Source organism: Notechis scutatus, chromosome Z, assembly GCF_049901735.1.
Source record: "Notechis scutatus isolate UNSWTSFEM ecotype Mainland chromosome Z, rNotScu1.2, whole genome shotgun sequence".
In the NCBI taxonomy this organism is placed as follows: domain Eukaryota; kingdom Metazoa; phylum Chordata; class Lepidosauria; order Squamata; family Elapidae; genus Notechis; species Notechis scutatus.
Window position 1 is genome coordinate 137,972,219 of NC_142025.1, and position 24,948 is coordinate 137,997,166.

General features: G+C 39.5%; 1 protein-coding gene across 1 annotated transcript; it reads left to right on the top strand.

Annotated features, from left to right (window-relative positions):
* Nucleotides 1–2,702: 2,702 nt before the first annotated feature.
* Nucleotides 2,703–17,134, top strand: LOC113418615 (apoptosis regulator BAX-like). The gene is made up of 6 exons (XM_026677600.2): nt 2,703–2,818; nt 4,066–4,120; nt 4,865–5,059; nt 7,803–7,935; nt 9,759–9,851; nt 16,966–17,134. Exons 1-6 carry the CDS (start codon nt 2,755–2,757, stop codon nt 16,999–17,001), a joined length of 576 nt encoding a protein of 191 aa, XP_026533385.1. The 5' UTR covers nt 2,703–2,754; the 3' UTR covers nt 17,002–17,134.
* The last annotated feature ends 7,814 nt before the right edge of the window (nt 17,135–24,948 follow it).

The following is a 24,948-nucleotide window of genomic DNA, read 5'->3' on the forward strand; positions in this document are numbered from 1 at the left end:
TTATGAGCATGCAGCTCTCAAAAGGTCACCACCTCCAATATATGCTACCTGAACATGACAAAATAAGTACAAAATTATGTATATACCCACATATATGACACAAAGAAACAACACAGTCTAGTTTGGATGTACACATGTACATGGTGAGAAAAACGAATTTTGCAAGTTTACAAGATGGATGGCATAAGGAACAAAGCTGTTATAGAATCTGGTAGTCCTGCTAGGAACATTTTGAAACCTCCCAGAGGATAGCAACAGAAACAGACCGTGAAGTGTGTGTGTGTGTGGGTCTCTAACAATATTTTAAACTCTTTAAGCACATAGTGCTTATAAGCAATATCCTAAATGACAGGTGGTAAGCTTCCTATAATCATCTCGGCTGTCCTTATCACTCTCTGTATGGACTTTCTATCTGAGGAACTGCTGCCACCAAACCAAGCAGTGATGCAGTTTGTTAAAATGTGCCTCTGTAAAAAGTAGCCAGGACAGAAGGAGAAAGTTGTGCTCTCCTCATCCGATGCAGCGAATGCAGGCGCTGGTTTGCACGCTTCACTAAGGATGACGTGTGGAGAGACCAGTTCAGGTTGTTAGTTATCTGCACCCCCAGATATTTAATACTGTTGGCCACCTCTACAGCTGCATCTTTGGATACTGAGTGGAATAGGACTATGCCACTGCCGTGTCATCCACATATTTCACAATATGATTCATAGCAGATTTGGCACAGCAGTCATGGGCATCAAGGTGAACAGTAGCGGACTTAAGACAGCCCTGTGTGATCAAAATTCAGGTGCTTGGCAACTGGTTCATATTTATGACGGTTGCAATGTCCTGGAGTCATTTGAACAGCTTTTGCAACCTTCTCACAAACAAAAGTCAATGGGGAAGCCAGATTAATTTAACAACCATGTAACTAATTTAACTGCAATGCTTCACTTAACAACTGCGGCTAGAAAGGTTGTAAAGTAGGCAAAACTTACTTAACAAATATTTCACTTAACATAAATTTTGGACTCAATTGTTGTTGTAAGTCGAGGACTACCTGTATTCCTGTGGTAAACTTAACTGGACATTCTAGCAAAAAAGAGGATTGGTTTGTTCATTTGCTCTACACTATGCATTATCAAACAACATGTTATTTTCTAATTTTTATTAAACAGTGACTTCTAACTTTTTTCAGATACAGGAAAAGTTACAACTTCAACTTTTTGCTTCTCATTTCTGCTTAATGGAAACCATTTATGTAACAACAAAGTGAAATCTAATACAAACCTAAAGTCAAATTTTAATCCCCCCCCTTTGGAGTTCAGAAGCTGTTTTTGGATGGAAACAAAACTAAATAAATTCTTTAATTAAAACAGTTTTGCCATCTTTGCCAACTCCATCGCCTGTACCATCCATTCTTCCACTGTGGGAGTCGATATATCTATCCGCTTTGTGAATGTAACATTACTGCGGCCGTCTGCATATATAGTAACAAAATTCCAAATTTTCTTTCAATTTTAAAATCCATCAAACCTGAAAGAAAGACATCTGCTTTCAGTTTTATATCCACTGAATTAAAATAAAGATCTGATCTCAATATTTCTTTGATTTGCCACAAATTCACCGATGATAAAAAAACAAATCTTTACATTTACTTTTTCAACATACCTATGAAATTCCTTTATACAACTTTGAAACACGTTTTTCCCTAAATGTCCAACAGCTCCCTCCTTGATAATGTCTTCTACAACTTTGCTGATATCCCTGTCAAAATCACCTGTCTTTACTCAACCACATCTGGCCACATACACAACAGTATCTAGCATAAGTGGGGGAAATAGGGGACATTCCTATGAAAGATCGAGGTCGCAGGATAGCGCTGGTTTATCCGGAGAAGTTACTAAATAGGGGTGCAGTGGACAAGACAAATCCAGCAGAAATATATTCATGGCCTGAATTATGAACTCTAAATGAAATTCTGGCATGCTTAAACTGCATTTGCCACGCCATGATTAACTGCAGCATAGTAGTTAGATTCACACAACATAATAAACCAAAATGCTAAGAATGCCCATTAACAGTATGAGAATTTGGCCAAAGGTGCATAAGATTGTTCTTGGGCTGAGTTTACAAACCTCAATTTGTCATAAAGGAATGTATCCCAATCTCAGCGACTTGAAAAGGAGGGGACTTCAACTCCCAGAATTCCTCAGCCAGGAGAGGAATTCTGGGAGTCGTAGTTCACACCTCTTAAAATTGCTAAGATTGATAATAGCACGGCCACAAAGTACTCTTTTCTCATTGTGGAATTTGGAGGGCACTTAACGACAACTGTAGCATACACAAACCACAATTTAAGCCTATGGTGAGTTAAAGCAACGTGTGATCCAAGCTTCATGGTGCAAACTTCGTGCCTCCTCAAAAGTTAAGTGCAAAAGTGCACTTAGGTTAAGAACTGCACCCGACTTTTTGCAATTTTATTTAGTTTTATTTATTTTATTTTGTCAAGCGATTATAAGATAACAGGTATAAGAATAAACATAGTTATGAATACATGAAATGGATACATATAAGAAAAATAAAAAGAAACAATAGGACAGGGACGGTAGGCACGTTGGTGCGCTTATGCACGCCCCCTAATTCTTCCACATTTCGGGAACGGGGTGGAAATCCCCTCAGGAACGCCTTCAGTTGGCTCCCTCTTTCATTTTCACCGGCAGAGGAAGTTACTCTGCAAAGGGGGCCGGTCGTCAACGCCTGGATTTCGACATGGCAGCGGAGGGAAGCGGGAGGAACCGGCCGATGGCCCCAGTTGCGATTCCCGGGGAATCGAGTAAGAAAGTTGTGCAAAAGAGCGGCCGATTTATGTCCCCAGCGGAGAACGGGAAGGGAGGGAGGGAGGAGTTGGAAGTCCCGGCTCCCGAAGCTGTTTTATCCAGCCGCACCCTCGGTACAGGCAGAGGTGGATTCGAGTATAACGCGGTCCGTGCCGCTGCTTCAGAGTTTACGGAGCTACACTCGGATAAATTGAGAAAACTAGTTAATTTAACCAGGGATCTGCGCATCTGGGCAACACAGTCAGCGTATACAACCAATATACATAGCCCTAGGCTATGGGATTCCACTGGGGAATGGAACATGCTTCTAACACAATATGTACAGGTAGACCTCAACTTACAACAGTTAATTTAGTGACTGTTCAAAATTACAACGGCACTAAAAAAAAGTGACTTATGACCCCTTTTTCACACTTACGACCTTTGAAGCATGCCCATGACCACGTGATCAAAATTCAGAAGCTTGGCAACTGGTTCATGACTATTGCTGTGTCCTGAGATTTGCAACCTTTTGACAAGTGAAATCAGTGGGGAAGACAAATTCACTTAACAGCCATGTTACTAACTTAACTGCGGTGATTCACTTAATAACGGTGGCAAGAAAGGTCGTAAAATGGGGCAAACCTCACTTAACAAATGTGTCACTTAAAACAGAAATTGTGGGTGCAGTTGTGGTCATGATCTGAGGACTACCTGTGCTTTAAGCAAAGTATAATGAAGAAAGTTAAATGTGTAATCCATACTTTATTTAAAGGGAGAAGATTCCTTTCGCAGGTTCTTTAGTCAATCAGTCCAAATGCTCTTGGGGTTCCTTAAAATAGAGACTAAATAATTCCTTGGCTAACTGGAACTTGAACTAAGAAATCTTAATTGATATGTTCATGTAACCTACTATGTCCAATCAAATTAGTACTTGGGAAGTTCTTCTTAAAAGACTGATATATTGCATCTGTGAAACTTTTCCCCCTGCTTTTAGCGCAACAGAAGTTTGAGCTTATTCGGGGAGTCCTCAACCCCACAACCACCCGTTTATGACCATTCTCTTCCCCAATAAGGTATTTCTTAATATGGGTGTCTGATTCACCAGCCTAGGAAGAAATCTTCCCCAGAGGGAACTGTCCATTTTCCTTAAATCTCAAGACACCCGAAGCCGATTTAACAAGTTTGAAGGAGAATGAATTAGAGATTGGTCCGATGCAAATGGAAGGTAAACGACTGAAATCTTTTCTCTCCTTCTCCCAAGGGCTTTCTGACAGCATCTCATGCATTCTTCGAATTGGGAAAGCCTTGTTGTGGGGGTAGGTGAGAATTTGTTTGTTTGTTTATAATGTTTATATAGCCACCCATCTCATAACCAACTTCAAGCAGCTCCCATATAACCCTATAAGTCAGGGGTGTCAAACCCGCAGGCCAGAAGCATTATGTGCTGCCCCCACCCCCACCTGGTTTAGCGAAGGGGGGAAATGTCCCAATACATCACGTGACGACGCTGTGACAACGCAAGTTTGACACCCCTGCTATAAGTGATACTATGACACCCCTGCTATAAGTGATATGATGACACCCCTGCTATAAGTGATACGATGAGCACAAGTGAATGTTCTCCAAGCTTTCTCTGTTACTTGAATAGAGCAGAGTCCAGATATGCTGAATTTGGGCCTCCCAGAAGGTCCAACTGCAGGGCAAGTGTATTGGGGGGTGGGATTTCAAAGAACTCTCCTCACAGAGTTGTTGTTGTGGGGAAAAGAGGACGAAGGAGTATTGTGTATCTTCATCATCTTGAGTCACTTATAAAATAATAAAAGGAGGATCAAAAAAATCAAATAAACTCATTCAAGAGCATCCCTTTGTCAGTAAGGCTGCTCTGTGCTTTTTAAGGAGTCTTTTCACTGCTCCTTTTTTAGCATCTCTGCTTGTGACACCGAATCTCCTATCCAGAGCCCAGTGATGGTAAACAAATGTAGGAGAGTGCTAACTCCACCTTCTTCAAGTGCCAGGCTCAGACGCCACATCTGTTCATGCTTTTTTTTCCCTCTTGGCAGATTCATCAAGACTCTCTGGCAGCGATATGCAGGTTGGTCTCCTCACCCAGCCTCCTTGGAGCAGGTTGGCAGAGACAGCATGCCAGGGGAGCAAGCAAATGGGGAAGACGAGTCAGATGCTGCCCAGGTGTATTCATTGAAAGAGCACATGTTCCGCATATTACAGGAACTCAGGAGTAATGCAGATATCACCAGGTAGGAAGATACAAAACCAATTGGATCCAGCCCTCATCTGTGGGCCACTCTGGTTCCCCCTTAGGGAAGAAGAAGGCCAATTTCCAATGGACCTCTGATTGGTTGCATTTTGTTTGTTTGTTTGTTTATTGAATGTGTGTGATCCCACGTCACTCTTGAGGGACTCTGAGAAACTTACCTCATAAAGAAATGCAACAAAGATTATAAGGGGGCTGGAGGTTAAACCGTACAATAAATGGCTAAAAGAACTAGGTATGTTTAGCCTAATGGAGAGAAGGCTTAGGGCAGGGGTGGGCAAACTTTTTGGCTCGGGGGCCGCATTGACTTTTAAAATTTGACAGACGGGCCAGGTCAGCACAAGATTTTTGGGAATTGCCCCCTTCCCCCCTTTTCTCCTCCTTCCCTCCCCTCGGAGGCCCCCTGAGTCAGGAGTTGCTACCGCCGGCGCAGCTCCGCGCGGCTCCAGTCCCGCGTTGCCTCGGGAAGGGAAAGGCAAAAGGAAGAGCCGCGGCGGTGCTTTGCAATGGCAGCAGCGGCACCGGAGGCACAGGCTCAGCAGCTCCTGGTTTTGCCTTTTCCTTCCCAAGGCAACGCAGGACTGAGCCGCGCGAGCTGCGCCGGCAGTAGCAACTCCTGACAGCCCCAGCCGGACACCTGAGCGGAGCCGGGCGGAACTGCCTGTTGCTGCTGCCAGAGCACCACCCAGTCGCCTCCTCCAAGCAGCCCGCCCGCCTGCCGGGCTTCCCCTCCGCCACGCGGCTCGGGGCCAGGCGCGGCGCCCGAGTTAAAACGGCCGAAAGTTGCTGGGAAGTTGCTCGGGTGCTGGGAGCAGGCTTTTAAAGTGCCACCCGAGCAGGACCGCCGAGCCGGGAAACGGGCACCAAGGCAGGGCAAGGCTCCACCAGCAGCGGCCTAGCTTTAGGTGGCTCCAAGCAGCCCACTCCAAGCAGCCCGCCCCGCCCACCAGGCGGAACCCTTCCCGCTCCTCGGCGGGAAGACGCTCCAGCCTGCAAGCTTTGCCTTTGCAAAGTTTAAGCCTGGAAGCCCCGGAAAAAAAAGGGGGATCGGCGGGGACTCACCTTCGGAGAGGTCGCACTCGAAGGTGATTTCGAACTCCCAGCCGAGGCCTTTGCAAATTTCTTTTCTTTCCTACCCCTAGATCGCTCCGCACTGTTTTGCATCTTTGGGGGCCACACGGCACAGGGCAATACGCCACGCCCAGCGATTTTTTTTCAGGGGCGGGCCGGATTGGACAGACCAATGGCAGCGATTTTTTTTCAGGGGCGGGCCGGATTGGACAGACCAACGGGCCGGATGTGGCCCGCGGGCCGTAGTTTGCCCACCCCTGGCTTAGGGGGTAACATGATAGCTGTCTTCAAATACATGAAGGGCTATCACACGGAAGAGGGGGTTGATTTATTTTCCATAGCACCTGAGGGCAAGATAAAAAGCAACTAGTCAGAGACTGATCCAACCTGGAGCTAAGGAGAAATTCCCTGAAAGTGAGAATGATTAATCAACGAAACAACTAACCTCCTGGAGTTGTGGGGATTCCATCACTCCCACCACCACTACTGGTTTACACGAAAAGATTGGACAATCATTTGGGATGGAATAAGGACTGCTGCCTTGGGCAGAGGGTTGGATTAAAAAATCTCTAAGGTCCTTCCATTTCTATGCTTCTAGTAACCCCTTCCAATGTGTGATTGGAGCTACCACCAGGGCTCCAAGATCAACGGGCAAAGCCAAGTTTTCAGGCCCTTTCAGAAGGCCAAGAGGTTAGGGGTAGATCTTACCTCAAGGGGCACGTTGTTCCATAGGAGTCACGGCAGAAGAGGCTATTCTGGACCCTGCCTGCCAAAATTCCTTGGCCAACGGGATCCTTCTGCTGGAGTGAGTGGGGCAGTTGAGATGGTTCCTAGGGGAGTGTTTGTTGCTACTCTTGCCTGAGAAAGCATATTCTGGATTATTAACACAGATGAATAATATCTGGTCTACTACATGAATGCATTTTCAGCTGTATTTGATGATACAGTTCCTAAAAAGAAGAAAAAAAATAAGCTACTGTATGGAATATAGTGGGACAGCCTACCAGTTCTATTATAAGATGCACCAACTACTTCTGGTGAAAGGTGGTGAGATCCAGATGGTTTCTTCTGCCTCTAGTAAAATCCATTCTTCTCTCCTGGGCTTCTAATGATATTCAAGATCCATGAAAGCTTTTCTTTTTCTTTTTTAAATAAAGCCTAATTTGATCTGTTGGATCTGCTACTTTTTACCTGATTTTGCTTTATTTTCCAAAATTAACTTTTTATTTGTCCTCGACTTACAACGGTTCATGTACTGACCGTTCAAAGTTACAACGGCACTGAAAAAAGTGACTTTCACTTCCATTTTTCACACGTATGGCCATTGTAGCATCCCCATGGTCATGTGATTTGCATTCAGATGCTTTTGGCCACTGACTCACACTTATGACGGTTGCAGTGTCCCAGGGTCACATGATCCCCTTTCACCACCTTCTGACAAGCAAAGTCAATGGGGAAGCCAGATTCACTTAACAACCATGTTAGTAATTTAACAACTGCAATGGTTCACTTAACAAATGTGACAAGAAAAGTCGTAAAATGAAGCAAAACTCACTTAACAAATTTCCCACTTAGCAGCGTAAATTCTGGACTCAATTGTGGTCGTAAGATGAAGACCACCTGTACTGCCCTGAGATGTCCTTCTCCCATTACAGAATGGCAGAAACTGTCACCAGTGAAAATCCACTCCATGGTCTGGCCAAAGTATCAGAGGCGATGTTTGCTACTGGGGTCAACTGGGGACGGATTGTTGTCTTCTTCTACTTTACATACGAAGTTTGCAGACAGGTAAGAGCCTGAAGGCATAATGTCTGTTGTATCAACATCCTCAAGGAGTGGACAGGAAAAGCAATATAAGCTGAAATCAGAGGGGGGGGGGTTGTTGTAGTAAGACCCATATAATCAGTGCCAGCTTAAGGCAGAGTTGCTTTGGGGTAGAGAGGCTTTTTGGGGGAGAACATTCTTAAAACTTTTAGTTGGCCTGAATGTCACAAAGGGAGAGATGGATGGATGGATGCAAGCGGCAAGGCTGGGAGAAAGAAAAAATTGAGTTATTTTTGTATTTTAAGTGCTTATTTTAAGGAAGCAGCAGCATTTTCTATTTTTGTTCTGCCCCAGAATGATAGCTTTAATGTAGATTTTTAGCAGACATGGTTAGGGGAACTCACTGTGCTGTAGAAAAGCAATTTGGCAGATGCATGAGGCCCTTTTGCCATAAATTACTCTCCCTTGCCTGAAAGATTTATAAGGATGAAGCTTCTCTTAATTAAAATCTTTTATCTCTCCTTATTGGTAATCTTTACTGGCTCCTTCTCATCTTACTTGCATGTCACACTAAGAGATAGATAGTATAGTTTTTGCTTATTATCTCTGGGTCAGAGATGCTGTTTACCGTGTTTGATAGCTATGGTTTGGCTTTCACTAGTTCACCTTATTCATGGCTTGGTGTCCTAGACAAATCCAGATTGCTGGCTAATTTTTAATTAAGGAACCATTAGTGTTCCAGAGGAAAGGGTAGGTGGGAGGGCTCTGTACACTTGGATCCATTCATTACTAGCCGTGATGTCAAAAATAATGACATGTAAATAATCACCATGCAAATGATGCAATTGTAGGCTTGCGTCATGATATTTAAAGCTTCATCTGTGTTTGATGACATACACGATGTCATTTCCCCTTCTACAAATGCCAAATGAGACTACATTTCTTTTATATAAACAAACCAATGGAGAGTTAAAAAGAAAGAATATAGGGAAAATTTCTATCTCCTATCCACATTGACTGTTGTTCTGGTCAAACCATTGTATACCTATTTTAAAGGAAAAACAAACAGAAAGGATACCTGAGTCTTTTTGGTTTTTTTGTTGGGGTGCTTTATATGTTTGAAGCCTCTGCAAGATTTAAGGTGCCTGCCCGTTTTGTCTTATGGATTGTGTTCTTCAAATCTTCCAGGTGCAATTCGCCTCTGTCTTCACTCATCCCATTTATCCTTCACTCTTTCCCCACATATTTAGGAAAGAAATAGCACCCTAAATCACTAAATAATTCTTCTTTTGTTTCGTGTGCCATGCCATCCTAGCTTTTCAAACACAGAATTGACCGTGGCATTTTTTTCAAAAGGAAATCATGCACTCAACTCAGTACTAGAAACAGATTTAAAACATGGTTGACCTCTCTCTTTTTAAGTGGTTAGAAGAGTATTTGTTCTTCTGTAGCTTAATGTGTCTTTCCACAGATTAACATCCTTTGATTGGGAAAAATTATGTCACTTTGCACACTTATCTCAGAATAAATCTGACACTTGATTTACTTCTGAATTGATAAATGTGTACAATTGCTTCCTTTGTCTGAAATGTCTATGATTACTGCAAATTAGGAAGTCCTAATTTACTGATCATCAGGTTGAAATGAGCTAGTGAATTCACAAACTTTGGAGTACATTCTATTGACCTTTTGACAAGTAGGTTTAATTCATAGCCAAGAAACTCCTAATCTGCAAATCTGATTTCTCTGTCCTCAATATTTTGACTAAAAAAAAATAGCTAAAGCTTATAAATTTTAGATTCTGTTTTGAATCATTTTTTTCTCTTTCTTCTTTTCTACATCCATAGTGTGCCTCCAGTTTCTTTAGGGATGTGATGGACTGGGCCATGAACTTTTTAAGGGATCGGCTGGCTCTCTGGATTGAACAGCAGGGAGGCTGGGTGAGTGACATGGTTGAGGATCCTTTGCGTGTTTCTCTTATAGCCAAGATTTGAGAAGACTTTGTTAAAAATGTAGATTTAGGTCAGCTGTGGAACACATTGAACCTCAAGATCCATCAACCCCAATTAGCATGAATCCTTTCCAATACGAATTATCCTATAGCAATATCTGGAAAGCCACGGCATCTCCAGAAGATCCCATGACCTGGAAGTGTCCAGCTCCTAATCAGAATAAGTAGGGCAACCTTAAACAAAGCCATAATGCTGTTTCATTCATTTTTTAAAAAAAAAATTATTCTAGAAAAAACATTTATTTGACATACATTTAAAACAGACAAATCAACATACATATATTTTTATATATATATATATATACATATATACATTTTACAGCATATATTGAGCAATGGTTAAATTTTTTTTCTTTATCTTTATCATTGACGTGATCTGCCTTGTTACAATAACTCCTTCATTCTTTTAATGTTTTAATTTCTCTATATAGTTTATGATTAAATGCACGTCTTCTGTCATTTCCATAAGTTATCCAAATATCAAATATTACCTTTTCTTTAACCAAATGTTCCATATTTCATAATGGTCACTATCTTGTTTATTTTTTAACAATTTGGTTAGGCTATCCATCTCAGCACATTCATGTATTTTTAAAATTACCATATCCTCTGAAGGAATGGAAGACAGTTTCCAGTTTTGTGCGTAGGTTAGCCGTAGTTATGATGTGCAAAATTAAATATTGATATTTTTTCTCCATGTTTAAACCTATCATACTTAGCAGAAAGGTTTCGGGTTCAAGTTTTAAAATTTGTTTCGTTATATTTAAAATCCAATTTCTAATATTTCTCCAAAACTTCTGAGCACATGGGCAAGTCCACCACATGTGAAAATATGTTCCTTGTGCGTAGTTACATTTCCAACAGTTGGGTGGTAGGTTGGGGAACATCTTAGCCAGTCTCGCAGGAGGTAGGTGCCAGCAATGAACCATTTTATATAAGTTTTCTTTATACGAGACTGACATGGTTAATTTGTAGTTTGTTTGCCAGATGTGTTCCCACTTATCTAATTCAATATTATGACCCACGTTTTTAGCCCAAATTATCATAGATTCTGTGACTGTTTCTTCTTTTAATTTGTAGTCCAAAAGATATTTATATGTTTTACTAATTGTTTTCTTTTCCGCTCCTAGCCATATTTTATCTAATTCTTGTGGGGTCATATTAAAGCCAAATTGTTCTCTATCTTTTTTATAATGGGTTTGTATTTGTGCAAAGGGCCACCAAGCTTTCTCCTTTCCTTGAATTTGTATTTGGTTCCTATTTTTAAGCTCTCCAGTATCATATAATAAATCTTTATACCTGACAATATTTTCATAATCCAATACATTTGGATGTGTGACTGCTTCCAATGTAGATAGCCACAATGGAACCTTTGGGTAGTGTTTTTTTTTTTAATCTTTCCCCAGATATTGAACAACACATTTCTTACATGGTGCCTTTGGAAATATGAATGTTGTTTAGATTTTCCATCCCACATGAAGGCGTGCCAGCCAAGTTGGAGATCAAAACCTTCTAATACTAATAACCTTCTATTTTCTAATTTAACCCAATCCTTAAGCCAGTTTACTATAGCAGCATCATAATATAATTCAAAATCTGAAAGGCCAAATCCTCCTTTTTTTCTTGTCATCCTGTAATAATTTATATTTCGCTCTGGGTTTTTTCCTCTGCCATATAAATTTAGATATATGTTTGTTTAATTCTACAAAAAAATTCTTTTCCAACTTGACTGGCACTGTTTGAAACAAGAACAACAATTTTGGCAAAATATTCATTTTTACTATCGAAATACGTCCCAATAGCGATAACTGCAATTTGGTCCAATTATCTAAATCTTTAACTATTTGCGTTATTAACTTATCATAGTTATCTTTTTTAATCGACGAACATCTAGCAGTCAACCAGATCCCTAGATATTTTACTTTATTTACCACCTGCATACCTAATTTATTTACTAGTTCTTCCTTCTGCTCCTTTGTACAGTTTTTTGTTAACACTTTTGTTTTTTCTTTGTTAATGTTTAACCCTGCCACCTTTCCATATTCTTCTATTTCTCTTAGTAGTATAGGGCTCGCTTCTAAGGGTTCTTCTAATATAAATGCCATATCATCGGCGAATGCCTGGAGTTTATATTCCTCTTTTTTAATTTTTAGTCCTCTAATCTCTTGTTTTTGCCTAATTTGTACTAAGAGAGTCTCTTCTGCCAATATATACAGTAGAGGAGCTAGGGGGCAGCCTTGTCTTACTCCCTTATTTATCTTGGAAAGTGCTCTACTGTGAACTCCGGGATTCGATGGTACACATGGAATTAGAGAAGGCATCATTTCATCTTAGGTTCCAAAATGTGGTGGAAGACAAAAAGGAAGATTTACGTGCAATTATGACGAATCTGATAGTGGCGGCTTTACAGAGACCCAAACTGGAAATTGAAAATGATGTAGATGAGGTCTACAGAGTATATACACACTATGCGAGGAGGCATAGACTACCCTGAGAGGTTCACATTCGATTTGTGAGGAAGACAACACGAGACCTGCTCTATAGTAAGACCAGAGATGAACCACTTGTATACAAAGATCATGAAGTGGTTACACTGAAGCAAATACCTAGGAGAGTCAGAGAGCAGAGAAGGGGCTACCAATTTTTATCAACTCATTAGAAATGGTATTCCATTTAGGTGGCTCACCCCAGAGAGGCTTTTAGTTTCATGGCAGGACAAAAAATACAAAATTGATACAATTGAAAAAGCACAGGAATTTTGTGAACCCGAGGAAGAACAAGAAAGTAGAGACGACCTAAATACGAGAAGCCAAGAGGAACAACTCTCTGGAGAAAAAGAATCTGATTCACACTCTGAACCCCAAAATCTTAGAGAAGAAGGGGAAGGCAACAGACTAAGAAAAAGAGAGTCTTGAACAAGGAATGAAACGAGAAATGCCTCACACAGTCAGTGACACTGATAGAGAAATCACTTTATTTTCAGTCAATATCAATGGTTTAAATTTATCATCAAAAAGAAAACAGATACTTGAGAAATACGAAAAACAAAATGCTGACATAACTTGTACCCAAGAAGTGCATATTCCATACAATCAAGCAGACCTCTTAACAAATATAAATTTGGGTAAAATGTACTTGGCACTTGCAAACAAAAAAAAGGAAGGTATTGTAGTATACGTAAAGGATTGGTTGCAACATAAACAAATATACAAAGATCAAGAAGGGAGAATGCTCTTTATAGAAATAAATGTAAATCAGAAAAAGATGTTATTAGTCACAATATATGCCCCAAATACAAATCAAAAAGACTTTTATAACAGGCTTCACCATAAGATAATAGAATTTGAGTATGCTAATGTATGCATTGTAGGAGATTATAATGCCGTCCCAGACAAAGATAAAGATTACAGAACTTCCAAAAAAAAAAAAAAAAAGGAAAGGAGAATACTCCCTTCGTCTTTTAATAATATGGTAAGAGAACTTAACTTGAAAGATGTGTGGAAGAATTAAATCCAAATAAAAAACAATATACCTTTTTTGAACCCCCCCACTCTTGGTCCAGAATATATCAGATATGGATGGACCCTGGGTTAATGGAGAATATTGAAAGGATCGAGATTTTGCCAAATCTATGGGCTGACCATAATCCCACTCAAATTAAATCGAAAGGAAGGAGTAAAATTGGAAGATGGACATTTAACAATACCATATTAAGAAATAAAGAATATATTGAAATGATAAAGAAAGAATTGAACGTATTTTTTGAAATAAACAAAAGAGAACATACTTCTCTACAGAATCTTTGGTATATGGCCAAAGCCTATGTGAGAGGTCTAACTATTGCTTACAGTATTAAAAAGAATAAAGAAAAAAGACAGCAACAAAACATATGGAGGGAGAAACTGAAAGATTTGGAAACAAGTAGACAAAAGGACCCAAACAATTCAAACATTAAGAAAGAAATTGATCTGATAAATCTAAATGTATAGGAAGATTTGGCCTGAAAAATTAAATTAGCAAAACAAAATTATTTTGAAAATGCAAATAAGCCGGGGAGGTGGTTAGCCCATAAAATTAAAAAAGAACAAGAAAAGAGAACGATCGTAGCTCTCCAAGATCAGGAAGGGAAATTATGCACGCAGACTCAAGAAAAGAAAGAAATTGCTAAGGAGTTTTTTATGAAATTGTATAAACAGGAAGAAATACCAGAAGAATCTATTGATCAATATTTGAATGAAAAGAACTTGCCCGAAATTACTGATGAAGAGAAACAAAATTTGAATAATAAAATATCTATAGAAGAAATTAAGAAGGCAATCGGAACACAAAAAGCAAATAAGACCCCTGGTCCAGATGGAATTCCTTCGGAATTCTATAAGGAATTCCAAGAAACAATAGAGGAGATATTGGTGGACTTGTACAATGAAGCCCTGGAGAATGCTAACATGCCTAAATCATGGTTGGAATCATATATTACCCTTATTTATAAAGAACAATCAGACCCACAAAAAATTCAAAACTATAGACCAATATCACTTTTAAATGTAGATTACAAAATAATGGCTACAATATTGGCGGAAAGATTAAAGAGAGTATTAAGAAGAATTATCCACACTGATCAGAATGGCTTCCTCCCCCGTAGGCAAATAAAAACAAATACAAGAACCATTATGGATATATTAGAATATTATGAAGTATACTCAACCAAGACAATGGCATTGATATTTTTAGACGCCCAGAAGGCATTTGACAACCTGAATTGGAACTTCCTTATTAAACAACTGATAGGCATGAAATTTGGTGAAAATTTTATAGGAGACAATTTATAACATGCAAACCACAAAAATATTAATAAATGGGGAAAATACAGATACATTTTACCTTAATGTGTTGTGGGAATCCAAAAATTGTGTTTGTTCACTAAACTATGATGCACAACCTGGCTAGTGTAGCTGACTCTTGTGCTTAGCTGATCTTTCTTTTTAACAATTGCATTTGTGTGTGGGTAGTTGTGTTATTCTCTGTTGAATGACTTGAAAAAAATCATAGTTCATGTGGTTGTTGTCTTGAAACTGTTTGGGCAGCTTCTTCCCAAGAAGTCCAACAGGGGACAGACACGCCATGTCAGGCTAAACCCGTTAAAAATAAAGGTATCTTTGAATTAAGCCTGACTCCAGGCAGCTGCATGGAGGTGTTTGTGGAAAAAGTCATCCAGTTCAAAAGAATATAGACAATAGGAACATTAATGTTTCCTGAAGGATTTGTGTTCCATGAAGCCAATTTGTACACCCCAAAGCTGAGCTCAGAATCCTAAAAACCACCAGTTGTCTTTTAAAGAAATGTTTCTAATCCTTAATACAGCAGAAGCCAGTTGGGTGAATTGTCTAAAAGTAGGAATTAATAATAAGACATTTTTCTGGGAGTCCATGTGACTCTATAGCTACTTAGGAAAGTGGAAAAAATAAAATAGGCATATAATTTAATTTTTTTTAAGAATTCATCATTTTATTGAAAAAAATAGATTGATTTTTAAACAATTACTACCTTGTTACTGATCCAAAACTCAACTGTGAACAGATGCAACACATTTTCTTCCAAATGGTACAATGTTAATACAGGTTCTTAAAGATACTAATTATAATTACTAATTATACTAATAATTTAAATGTTTATGCAGTAGATTGACAGCCTACATTTTCCCCTGTTTCACTAGAGAGTTTACTTCACAAGGACTTTCCAAATCCTTGTTTGGACACTTCCAAAATTTGCTATTGAGCTTTTGTTATGAATGTGACATGGGGAAAAGTATGAAATTGAAAACGTTTCTGGAAAATACATCAAATAGCTATATTTTTAACTCATGTTAATAAGGATTGATAAATGACATCAATCCAACATTTCATTTTTTTTTCCTGGTCATGGTCACATCTTTTTGGAATGTGACTTTGGACATGTACCTCACATCATTGGAAGCTGCAGTGCAATCTTCATTCTGAGGTAAATGTTGTTCCTATTCCCTCCCATACAATACAGGTATACACGACTTACAGCCATTTGTTGTTGCAACTACTCAAAATTGCAACAACACTGAAAAAAGTGACTTATGACCGGTCCTCATGACCATTGCAACACCCCCCACAGACATGATCAAAATTTGGGTGCTTGGCAATGTATTTATACTAGTTGTGGTATCCCATTGTCATGGTATTGCCATTTGCAACCTTCCAAGGAGCTGAAGGACTGCATGATTCACATTACAGTGGCAGTGATCACTTAACAACCACTTTTCTTTGCAATGGAAATTCTGGTGTCAATTGTGGTCGTATGTTGAGGATTACCTTATCCCACCAAATATGACTCATTTATATGTCCTCCCCCCAGTGCCTGTTGCTTCCCCCTGAATAGGTCATGAATGAGAAGTATTTACAGGCCATGGAAATCACACAGATCTGACTGGAGATGCTTTTGAATTAATCTACTACTTGCCAACATCCTCCCCTCTCCCTCTCCTTCTTCTCATTTTCTCCTTACCATAGCAGGGAGAAAACAGTTTTGTTTGCTGCCTGCCAGCTAGCTGATCATGGGGTAAAGTGGGTTGAGTTCACTACACTTAACAAGAGCTACACTTTTTGTAGCCTCGAAATCACAGGTTGCCAACCCACAGATTAGGATAAATTTTACCGCAGGCTACATTAAGAGCCATGTCAGGCATTGCAAAAGTGTTATTGAACTATTTTATGTCCAACTTTTTTCCCTTATTTCTACAAAGCAGCAATTAAATGACAGCACAGATGTAGGTTTTCCTAAACGATGAGATGAGAATGCCTCCCAAATGTGATGATACTTCTCTGCTGTGAAAAATTGCAGAGGTGAAACTGCAAAGGTTATAGAACAAAAAATAGAAACTCTGTGGAAATAGAAAGGCAACAAAATATGGCTTGGGAAACATTTGTTAACTGTTCTCCTGCTGAATTAAATAATTTTTGCTACCCTTTGCATTCAAAATGCTTCCATTCTTTTTTTTTTTCTCTTTTTCTTTTCAGAATGCTATACTAAACTTTTTCCCATCATCAGAATAGAAATGTGGAGAGATTGGTATTTCTAATTCCTGCTGTGTGGAAGGCTAAGAAAATTATTGATTCCTCATGGGAAACCATGGATGGATTTCATCCTGATCAGCAATAACAATAAAATGAAACTGTTGCTTGTTTACATGTCTTGTGACTCACTACAAGACAGACTTCAGTTGAAGACAGGAGACTTCAAAAACTGTCATGTCAGAAAACTTGCTGGAATATTTGTGGCCTGTAAATATAGGTAGTCCTTGACTTACAACAGTTCATTTAGCAACTGTTCAAAGTTACAACAGCACTGAAAAAAGTGATTTATGACTATTTTTTACACTTATGACCATTGTAGCATCCCCACGGTCACATGATCAAAATTCAGGCGCTTGGCAACTGATTCATATTTATGACAGTTGCAGTGTCACAGAGTTGTGAGATCCATTTTTGAATCTCCTACAAGCAAAGTCAAGATTCACTTAACAACCGTGTGATTAACTAAACTGCAGTGATTCATTTAAGAACTATGGTAAGAAAGGTCATAAAGTGGGGCAAAACTCACTTGTTTTCACTTAGCAACAGAAAAGTTGGGTTCACGTCAAGGACTACCTGAATTTTCCTACCTGTTTTTATATATATATATATTTATTTATATATATTTACTCTGAGAAGCACAGAGCCGAAGACACAAGCCTGAAGATGATGAATGAGACTTCATCGAAACGTTGCCTAGATACTTCCAATCTTACATGGGAGAAAACCCGAATAACCAAAGATCCACATACAAATACCCACGAGAACCTCAGAAAACACACACACACACACACACACACATTATATATGTGTGTGTGTGTGTGTGTGTGATGTGTGTGACAATTTTAAAGAGAACATAAACATAAAACTAATGAATACAGAATAAAAAGTTAAAGGATTTCTCCTGTCAGCCATGTCTGACTCTAGAGGGCAGTGCTTATCTCATTTTTTTTAGCCGAGGGAACTCCAGCATTGTCCAAAGACACTTCCATGGTCATGTGGCCAGCATGACTATGTGCTGGGTGCATGTTACCTTCCACCCATTTATCTGCCTGCATTTTCCATGTTTTCGAACTCTAGGTGGGCAGGAGCTGGGTAATAATGGAAGTTCACGCCATCCCACGTGCTCAGGTCTTGAACCCAAGCTGTCACCTTTCCAGCTGACAAGATCAGTGTCTTTAGCTGCTTGAGACATCACGCTCCATGAATAATGGAATAAAGAGAACAAAGAGAAAGTGAAAAATAAAAATACAAAAAGAAGGAAATGGTAGAAATTGAAAGAAGAAACTTCTAATTTCATGGAATCATAGAATAATGAGGCTAGAAGGGATCTTGGAGGTCTTCTAGTTGAACTTCCTGCCCAAACAGTAGTCTTGATATCGTCTCAGACAAATCGTTGTCCAGTCTTGAAAACATTCAGTGATGGAGCACCCAAAACTCTGGGAGGCAAACTATTGAATAATAGTTCTTACTATCAGGAAATTCCTCCTTATTTCCAGGTTGGATCTCCTTCTGACGAGCTTCCACCCATTGCTTCTTATCCTGCTCTCAGGTACTTTGGAGAGTAAATTGATGCCTTCTTCCCTCTGGCAGCCCTACATGTATTGGAAGACTGCTGTTGATTATTCGCTAAGCAACAAAGGAAAGGTATATCCTATGTACATTCAGTCTTCTTAAACATTACTGTATTGCACATTCTAGGCATTTGATTGTCTTCTGTATTGAGCAGTGAATCCTGAGATTTAAGTGATGATTTTATTTTACTTCACTACGCTTCTTAAGACTTGTTGGGAAGACACCTTGCTCCAACAAGGCCAATCAGATTAATTTCACAGGCCAGATATCTCCCACCCTGTATTGGATAGAAAACCTGAAGACTTCAAACCTCACATCTAATTCTTGATTTCTTGAACCTCAACGACAAGAAGATGTGTCAAGACAGATGGTTTTAATGAAGAGAATGTGGGCAAAGACCCAGCCTTCCACTCTCATTTGGTTTACCTGGCTGGTAAACTAGCTCTGACCATTGTTCCATATCTCGCCACAATTAAATTATGGCTTATGCTCTTCCCTATTTTCTTCATGTTATCTTTCTGAATAGCTTCTAAGAGATTCTGCATACTGGCCTTCAATTGGAAGAGACATCAGATTTCTGGGCATGAACAATGGCACAATTGGAATTAAAGTGGATCTTACTTGGGAGAACATACAGTGATGCTATTTCCACAACTATTTAGCCAACTTACGGCTCACTGTTTTCTTAGTCACTATCTTTTCTCTGCATGAGTGAGGCAATCCTGGTCTTAGGAGAATAAAAATGTAGGCAGCATTACAGAAATCATCCATTATATCAACATTTTGAGCTGTTCAGCACTTCTGCTTGGATATGACAGGATATCAATTCCTTGGAGGCCAGGAAACAAACTTTTGAGGCAAACCCCTTTGATTTGGAAATAGGCAGATTGAGCCCAGCCATTACTTTGTTAGCCTTCTTGAGTAGAAAGACAGGGTGAGTATCAAAAACAAAAATACTGAAGAGCTGTGTAAGAAAGGCATGTCTGGCACAATTTCTATGACTTCAGTAAGATGAAAAGTTCTGCAGTCAGCTACTGAATATGAACAAAGATCCTTAGAGTAAATGTTCACCTTTCACCAAATGGCAACTAAAACACAAGGTCCAAGTTGTTAATTGGTCTCCTTTGGCTGAGTTTAAACATCCTGCTTACAACACCTGATCAATTTACACAGGGTTTATTGAGACTAATGCTTTGAATTATGAACGCATGGCATTTAAGTCCTCACAAAGCATTAAGCTAAAATGTGGCTTGCTGATTTTTGTTTCAGGATATTCCATAAACACAATTTGTCTCCTTTAAGAACTGGTTTAAGGAAAAGGGAAAACTGCCTTTATTCTCTGAAGAAGCTGCCTTCTCTCCAACAGATAGACTTCTGGGATCTTCTTCAGGGCATGCAAAGAGAGACAAAGAGGCATCAGAAAGGCCTCATATCTCTCTTCAGTGCCGCCGAATGGCTCAGCAAATCTATTGGCTGAATGTGCCATTTGCAAACCACCAAAGCTGAACTGCCGTCAGCAGAGGTTTTTTCCTTTGCCACCCTCAGCAAAATAGCCGGTCCTTGGAGATTAAACCAAAAGGGTGGGGAGATAACGGGTTGCAACTCAAAACGATGTCATCGGTTAAGAAGTCTAATTAAGGCCATAGAGGCCTAACCACGAGAGTGAAAAACGCCAATTCAGCAACCTGCAGGGTTATTAGTGGCTTTTAATTAGCAATTAATAACTTCTACGCCTTGGGCCCAAGTTGTACCCTTTGCTGACGGATCAATTTATAAACAGAAAGGGTTAATATGTACACGGGTGCAGAGGGTGGGAGGAGGAGAAGAAACTACATTCCCTCATGGATCAATGTTTGTCAAGTAGTTGTAGCCAACTCGCTGCAGCCAACTTGCCATTGCCAACTCACTGCATCACAATTTTCCACAGGACAAGAGTTACACTTACATTGAAGAAATAGTCGAATAGAATCATTAAAGAAAGGATGCCAAAGGAGCGACAGAATGAAATGTGAATGACAAAAAATAAAATATTTCAAATAATTAAATTGAATTGTTGAATTGTCCACAGTGAGTTGCGCCACGGTGAGTTGGCTGGGGTGAGTTGGCCTCAGCGGATTGGCCTGGTGCATTGACTGTAGCGAGTTGTCCCATGCCGTTGTGAGGGCTTCTCCTCCAGTCTCCTGTAATTTCCCAAGCTCTGGAAATTCGGTGAAGGTTGGCTATTGATGGAGAGCAAGCTGACACAGGATCTTAGGGAGAGGCACTAATTGAACACGGAGCTGGGTGCCTCGAATGTGTTGACGCCAGTTAATCTAGTCCGAACAAGTTTCCTGGTTGAATGGGACGACAGAGAGTTTCGCACGTAAATCTTCTTAGCTCCCCCGCCTCCTCCATTTTACAGCTCTGCTTGATGCTGACTCATGGTGATGAAACTCCACAGCTTCATGTCCAGCACACATGCAAAGCCTATCAGAAAAACAACATGGATTCAAAGTAGAACTGTAAGGAAAGATAATAATAAAAAAAATAGTAAGTAATGAAAAAAGAAAACAGAACATTTTTAAAACGTGGCTCCTGATCTTCTTCGGCAGTTATAAATACATTTACGTTTTGCCTCCTCTCTCTCTAAAGTTACATCATAATTTTCTTCTTTCTACCAGCTGCCCTTTCTAATCTTCAAACCCATAAGTCGCAAGTTGATTTTTCTCTCTTTTTAAGCAAAACACAAAAATAAATGTAGTTGTTGATCTTTTTCTAATCCAATGTTTCTCAATGTTTAGCAAGAGCCTCATTGCTGGCTGGGGAATCCTGGGAGTTGAAGTCCCCATCTTTTAATGATATTGACCTTAAGAAACATTGCAACAAGTTATTTTTGCCATCAAAACCAACATGGATTCTATTGGGATTTAAAAAGACAGAAAATTTATTTGAGGCATGGTCAACAGGAAAAGGAGGGCAAATGAGAAGTTGGGCCTGGATGGACGTTAGTTACAACATGCTGGGACTTGTCCTAAAATAGAATCGGGAAAAAGTTTCATGGCCAGGCTATCCAACTACTCAATATTGCTGATGGTGGCTAATCTTAAATAACATACTATAGTTATTTGAACAAATCACAGTTACCTGAAGTTGTGTAATATACTAAGCCACAAACCCCAATGAATGGATCTAAACCAGAAACCCTACAAAACATATTATGATTTTACATGATGATGGTGATAATGATTGATAATGGTGATGATATTATTCATTCAACTGTATCCCCAAGTCTTCAGATCTTGCACTACTTTGAGTGTTTCTACACTCTGGCTGGTCATCAATTGATTGTAAATACTTGTTGTCCATCCACTGTATTCTTTGGCAACCTGGTTTCCTTTTACTCCTAACTCCTCAAAGAATAATTGCTTTCTCGGGTGAATTCCTCCGCATGACGTAGCCAAAATAAGCAAGATGCAGACTTGGCAGATGGTTTTAAATAAAGGAAGTCCTCAACTTACAAGCACAGTTGAGATGGGAATTTCCATTGCTGAGCAAGGCAGTGACTTGCACCTAATTTTACCTCTTTTGTCAGAGCTGTTAAGTGAATCGTGCAAATCAACCACGCTGTATGTGAGGTGGGGACCAGACCCTTTAAGATTAAGGACAAATTTGGGTTCCCCCATTGACTGCTTGTTGGAAACCAACGGGGAAGATTGCAAATGGCGATCATGTGATCCCGGGACACTGCAACCATTGTAAATACACGCTGTGAGGATGCTATGATGGTTGTGTGAAAATAATAATAACAATAATAATAATAACAACAATCTTTATTATTATTGTACATATATACAACGAAATTGATTTTGCTCCTGCTGGTGCTATCCATAACAAAAATACAATACAACATAAATAATATAGAAAATGGTTCTTATACAAGTAATTAGGGAGAAACCAGTCATATATTTTCATGTATGCATGGAGTGGTTGTAGTTGTATTTACAAGTCTGACCACCCATGGATAAAAACTGTTTTAAACCTGTATTTGTTAAAAGTCACTTATTTCAATGTCGTAACTTTGCTAAAGTTGCTAAACAAATGGTTGTAAGTCGAGGAGTATCTGTAAACATACTTGCAGATAGCAACTCTCCTACTTTACAAGTAGGTTGTCTGCTAAGAAGCTGGGACTTCTTTTTTGTGTTCAATCTATCAATCTCTTCTGAGAATGTCTGCAGGATGTGGTTAAATTAGTTAAGTAGCTAACTATGATGGCCTCACTCATTAAAAAAACACTGCTTGACTTTTTTGAAAACATCCTGCAGACAGCTGTTACAGTTTCTTTCTATGTTCACTCAGAATTCCTCTTCCTGATCAGTAGCCATGGATATTTGCAGTAGGGACCAACAAATTCCTCACCATGTGAATAGTGCCATTAATGGACATTGCAATGCACAGACTGAAATGCTTCTTTTACAGAAAGATGTCCACAGCACGTGTATTATTTTGAAGTTGTAGCTCAGGCCTTTTGCACTCAAGGAGAGAATATCCAGGGCTTCTTTCTTTAAACAGCAGCGTGTATTATTTAATATAGATTAACACAGGGATCTCCGACCTTGGCAATTTTAAGCCTGGCGGACTTCAACTCCCACAATTCCACAGCCAGCTTTGCTGAACATGTAGCACATCAACGTGGCTGTATTTGGGGTGAGGGCCAGGCCCTTTAAGATTAATAAATGGACATGTTAGAAAACCTCTTTTTTGTAGCAAAATCTTGAACGTTTCTTTCTGTCTTTCACCAAGCAAAATCAAGAGAGTTTTATATTGCAGTTGCTTCTCATGCTTTCCATTTTCTCAGGAATGAGCAATCTTTTCTGAAACTTCTTCCCTAATGATCCATTATTCCTTCTCCGTTCCTAGACTTCACTCTTTCAGAAGAGTGTTAAGTTGATGGTTTTTTTTCCGGAAAAAAGGCTTAACATTGCCTTAACATCCTGATATGGCCACACTATTCTTTCAATATTATGCTGGTGGAAACATATAAATTACATAATTGATTTAGTGACTGTTCAAAGTTACAATGGCAATGAAAAAAGTGCATTATGACCATTTTTCACATGTAATGTCATGTAATCAAAATTCAGATGCTTGGCAGCTGACTCTTACTTAATCCCTGGATCATGTGATCACTTATTGCGACCTTCTGGCAAGCAAAGTCAATGGGGAAACTAGATTAATTTAATGGTGCTACTAACTTAACAACTGCAGTCATTCATTGAACTGTGGCAAGAAAGGTCATAAAATGAGGCAAAACTCAATGTCGCACAGTAACATACATATTGGGCTCAAATGTGGTCATAAGTATGAATTACTTGTATTAATAAAACAGATAAGCCTGAAAAGCAGAAGACATTGTGGCTTGGTTTACACATGGCGATTAGCTAAAATCGAGCTTGTGTATTTGTTTCTTTTCAAGACAGGATTCCTAGATTAATACATATTGTTGCCTAAATTGGTGCCCTACAAGTGAGTGGGATGGTAAATTCTTTGTTGGTTTAGGATGGAAGTTGTGGCTCCAGCAATCTGGAAGGGCTCACTTTAGAAATAGTAAATCTGGAAATAAATGGTTACCCCTTAAGACTACAGATGGAAGACACCACTTTGAATGTTTCTGGATAAAAAATGAAAACTTTTTTGAAAATCCCTTCAGTGTTGCACCACACATGTAAATGTAGATATTTTATTTCTAACACAGGAGAAATAGCAGCACAGCACCAAACATCTTTTGTGAATTGATCTCTTTCTTTCTTGAAAGGGTACAGGGTCTCCAGCTTGAGTAAGGGGTTGGACTAGAAGACCTCCAAGGTCCCTTACAGCTCTATTCTGATTGATTGATTGTGAAAGACCTGCTTAACTATGCTTGGAAGGTTGCCAACCAAGACCTTCTCTGGCCTCTAAAAAGAAACACAGAGAAACCATTTGGGAATATATTCAGAAAGCAAAATTCCAACCCTGGTTTATGTTTTTTATATACTTCCACGACCTTTTTGAAAAAACACCAAGTTGGTGTCTTTCAAAAAGGGATCCACCAAGGTTGATCCCATCACATACCTCAAATCCTGGTCTTGTTTCTTGGAGAAGGTCAAGCAATGGCAGGAAGCTGGTCTGATGCCACAGCAGATAGAGATCACAACTCATTGTGCTGGCAATGGTGTACAGTCTTCGTGGGATTTCTACAGGTGGAGAGTGCAAGACAGTACAATAGGATAAAAGGCCACCTCCCTTGTATGTCCCCTGATGGGACCTCGGTGTCCTCCCAACTTTCAGAACAGCCTCCCATCTGAGATCAGAGGGATCTGTATCTGTTTTGCCTTCATG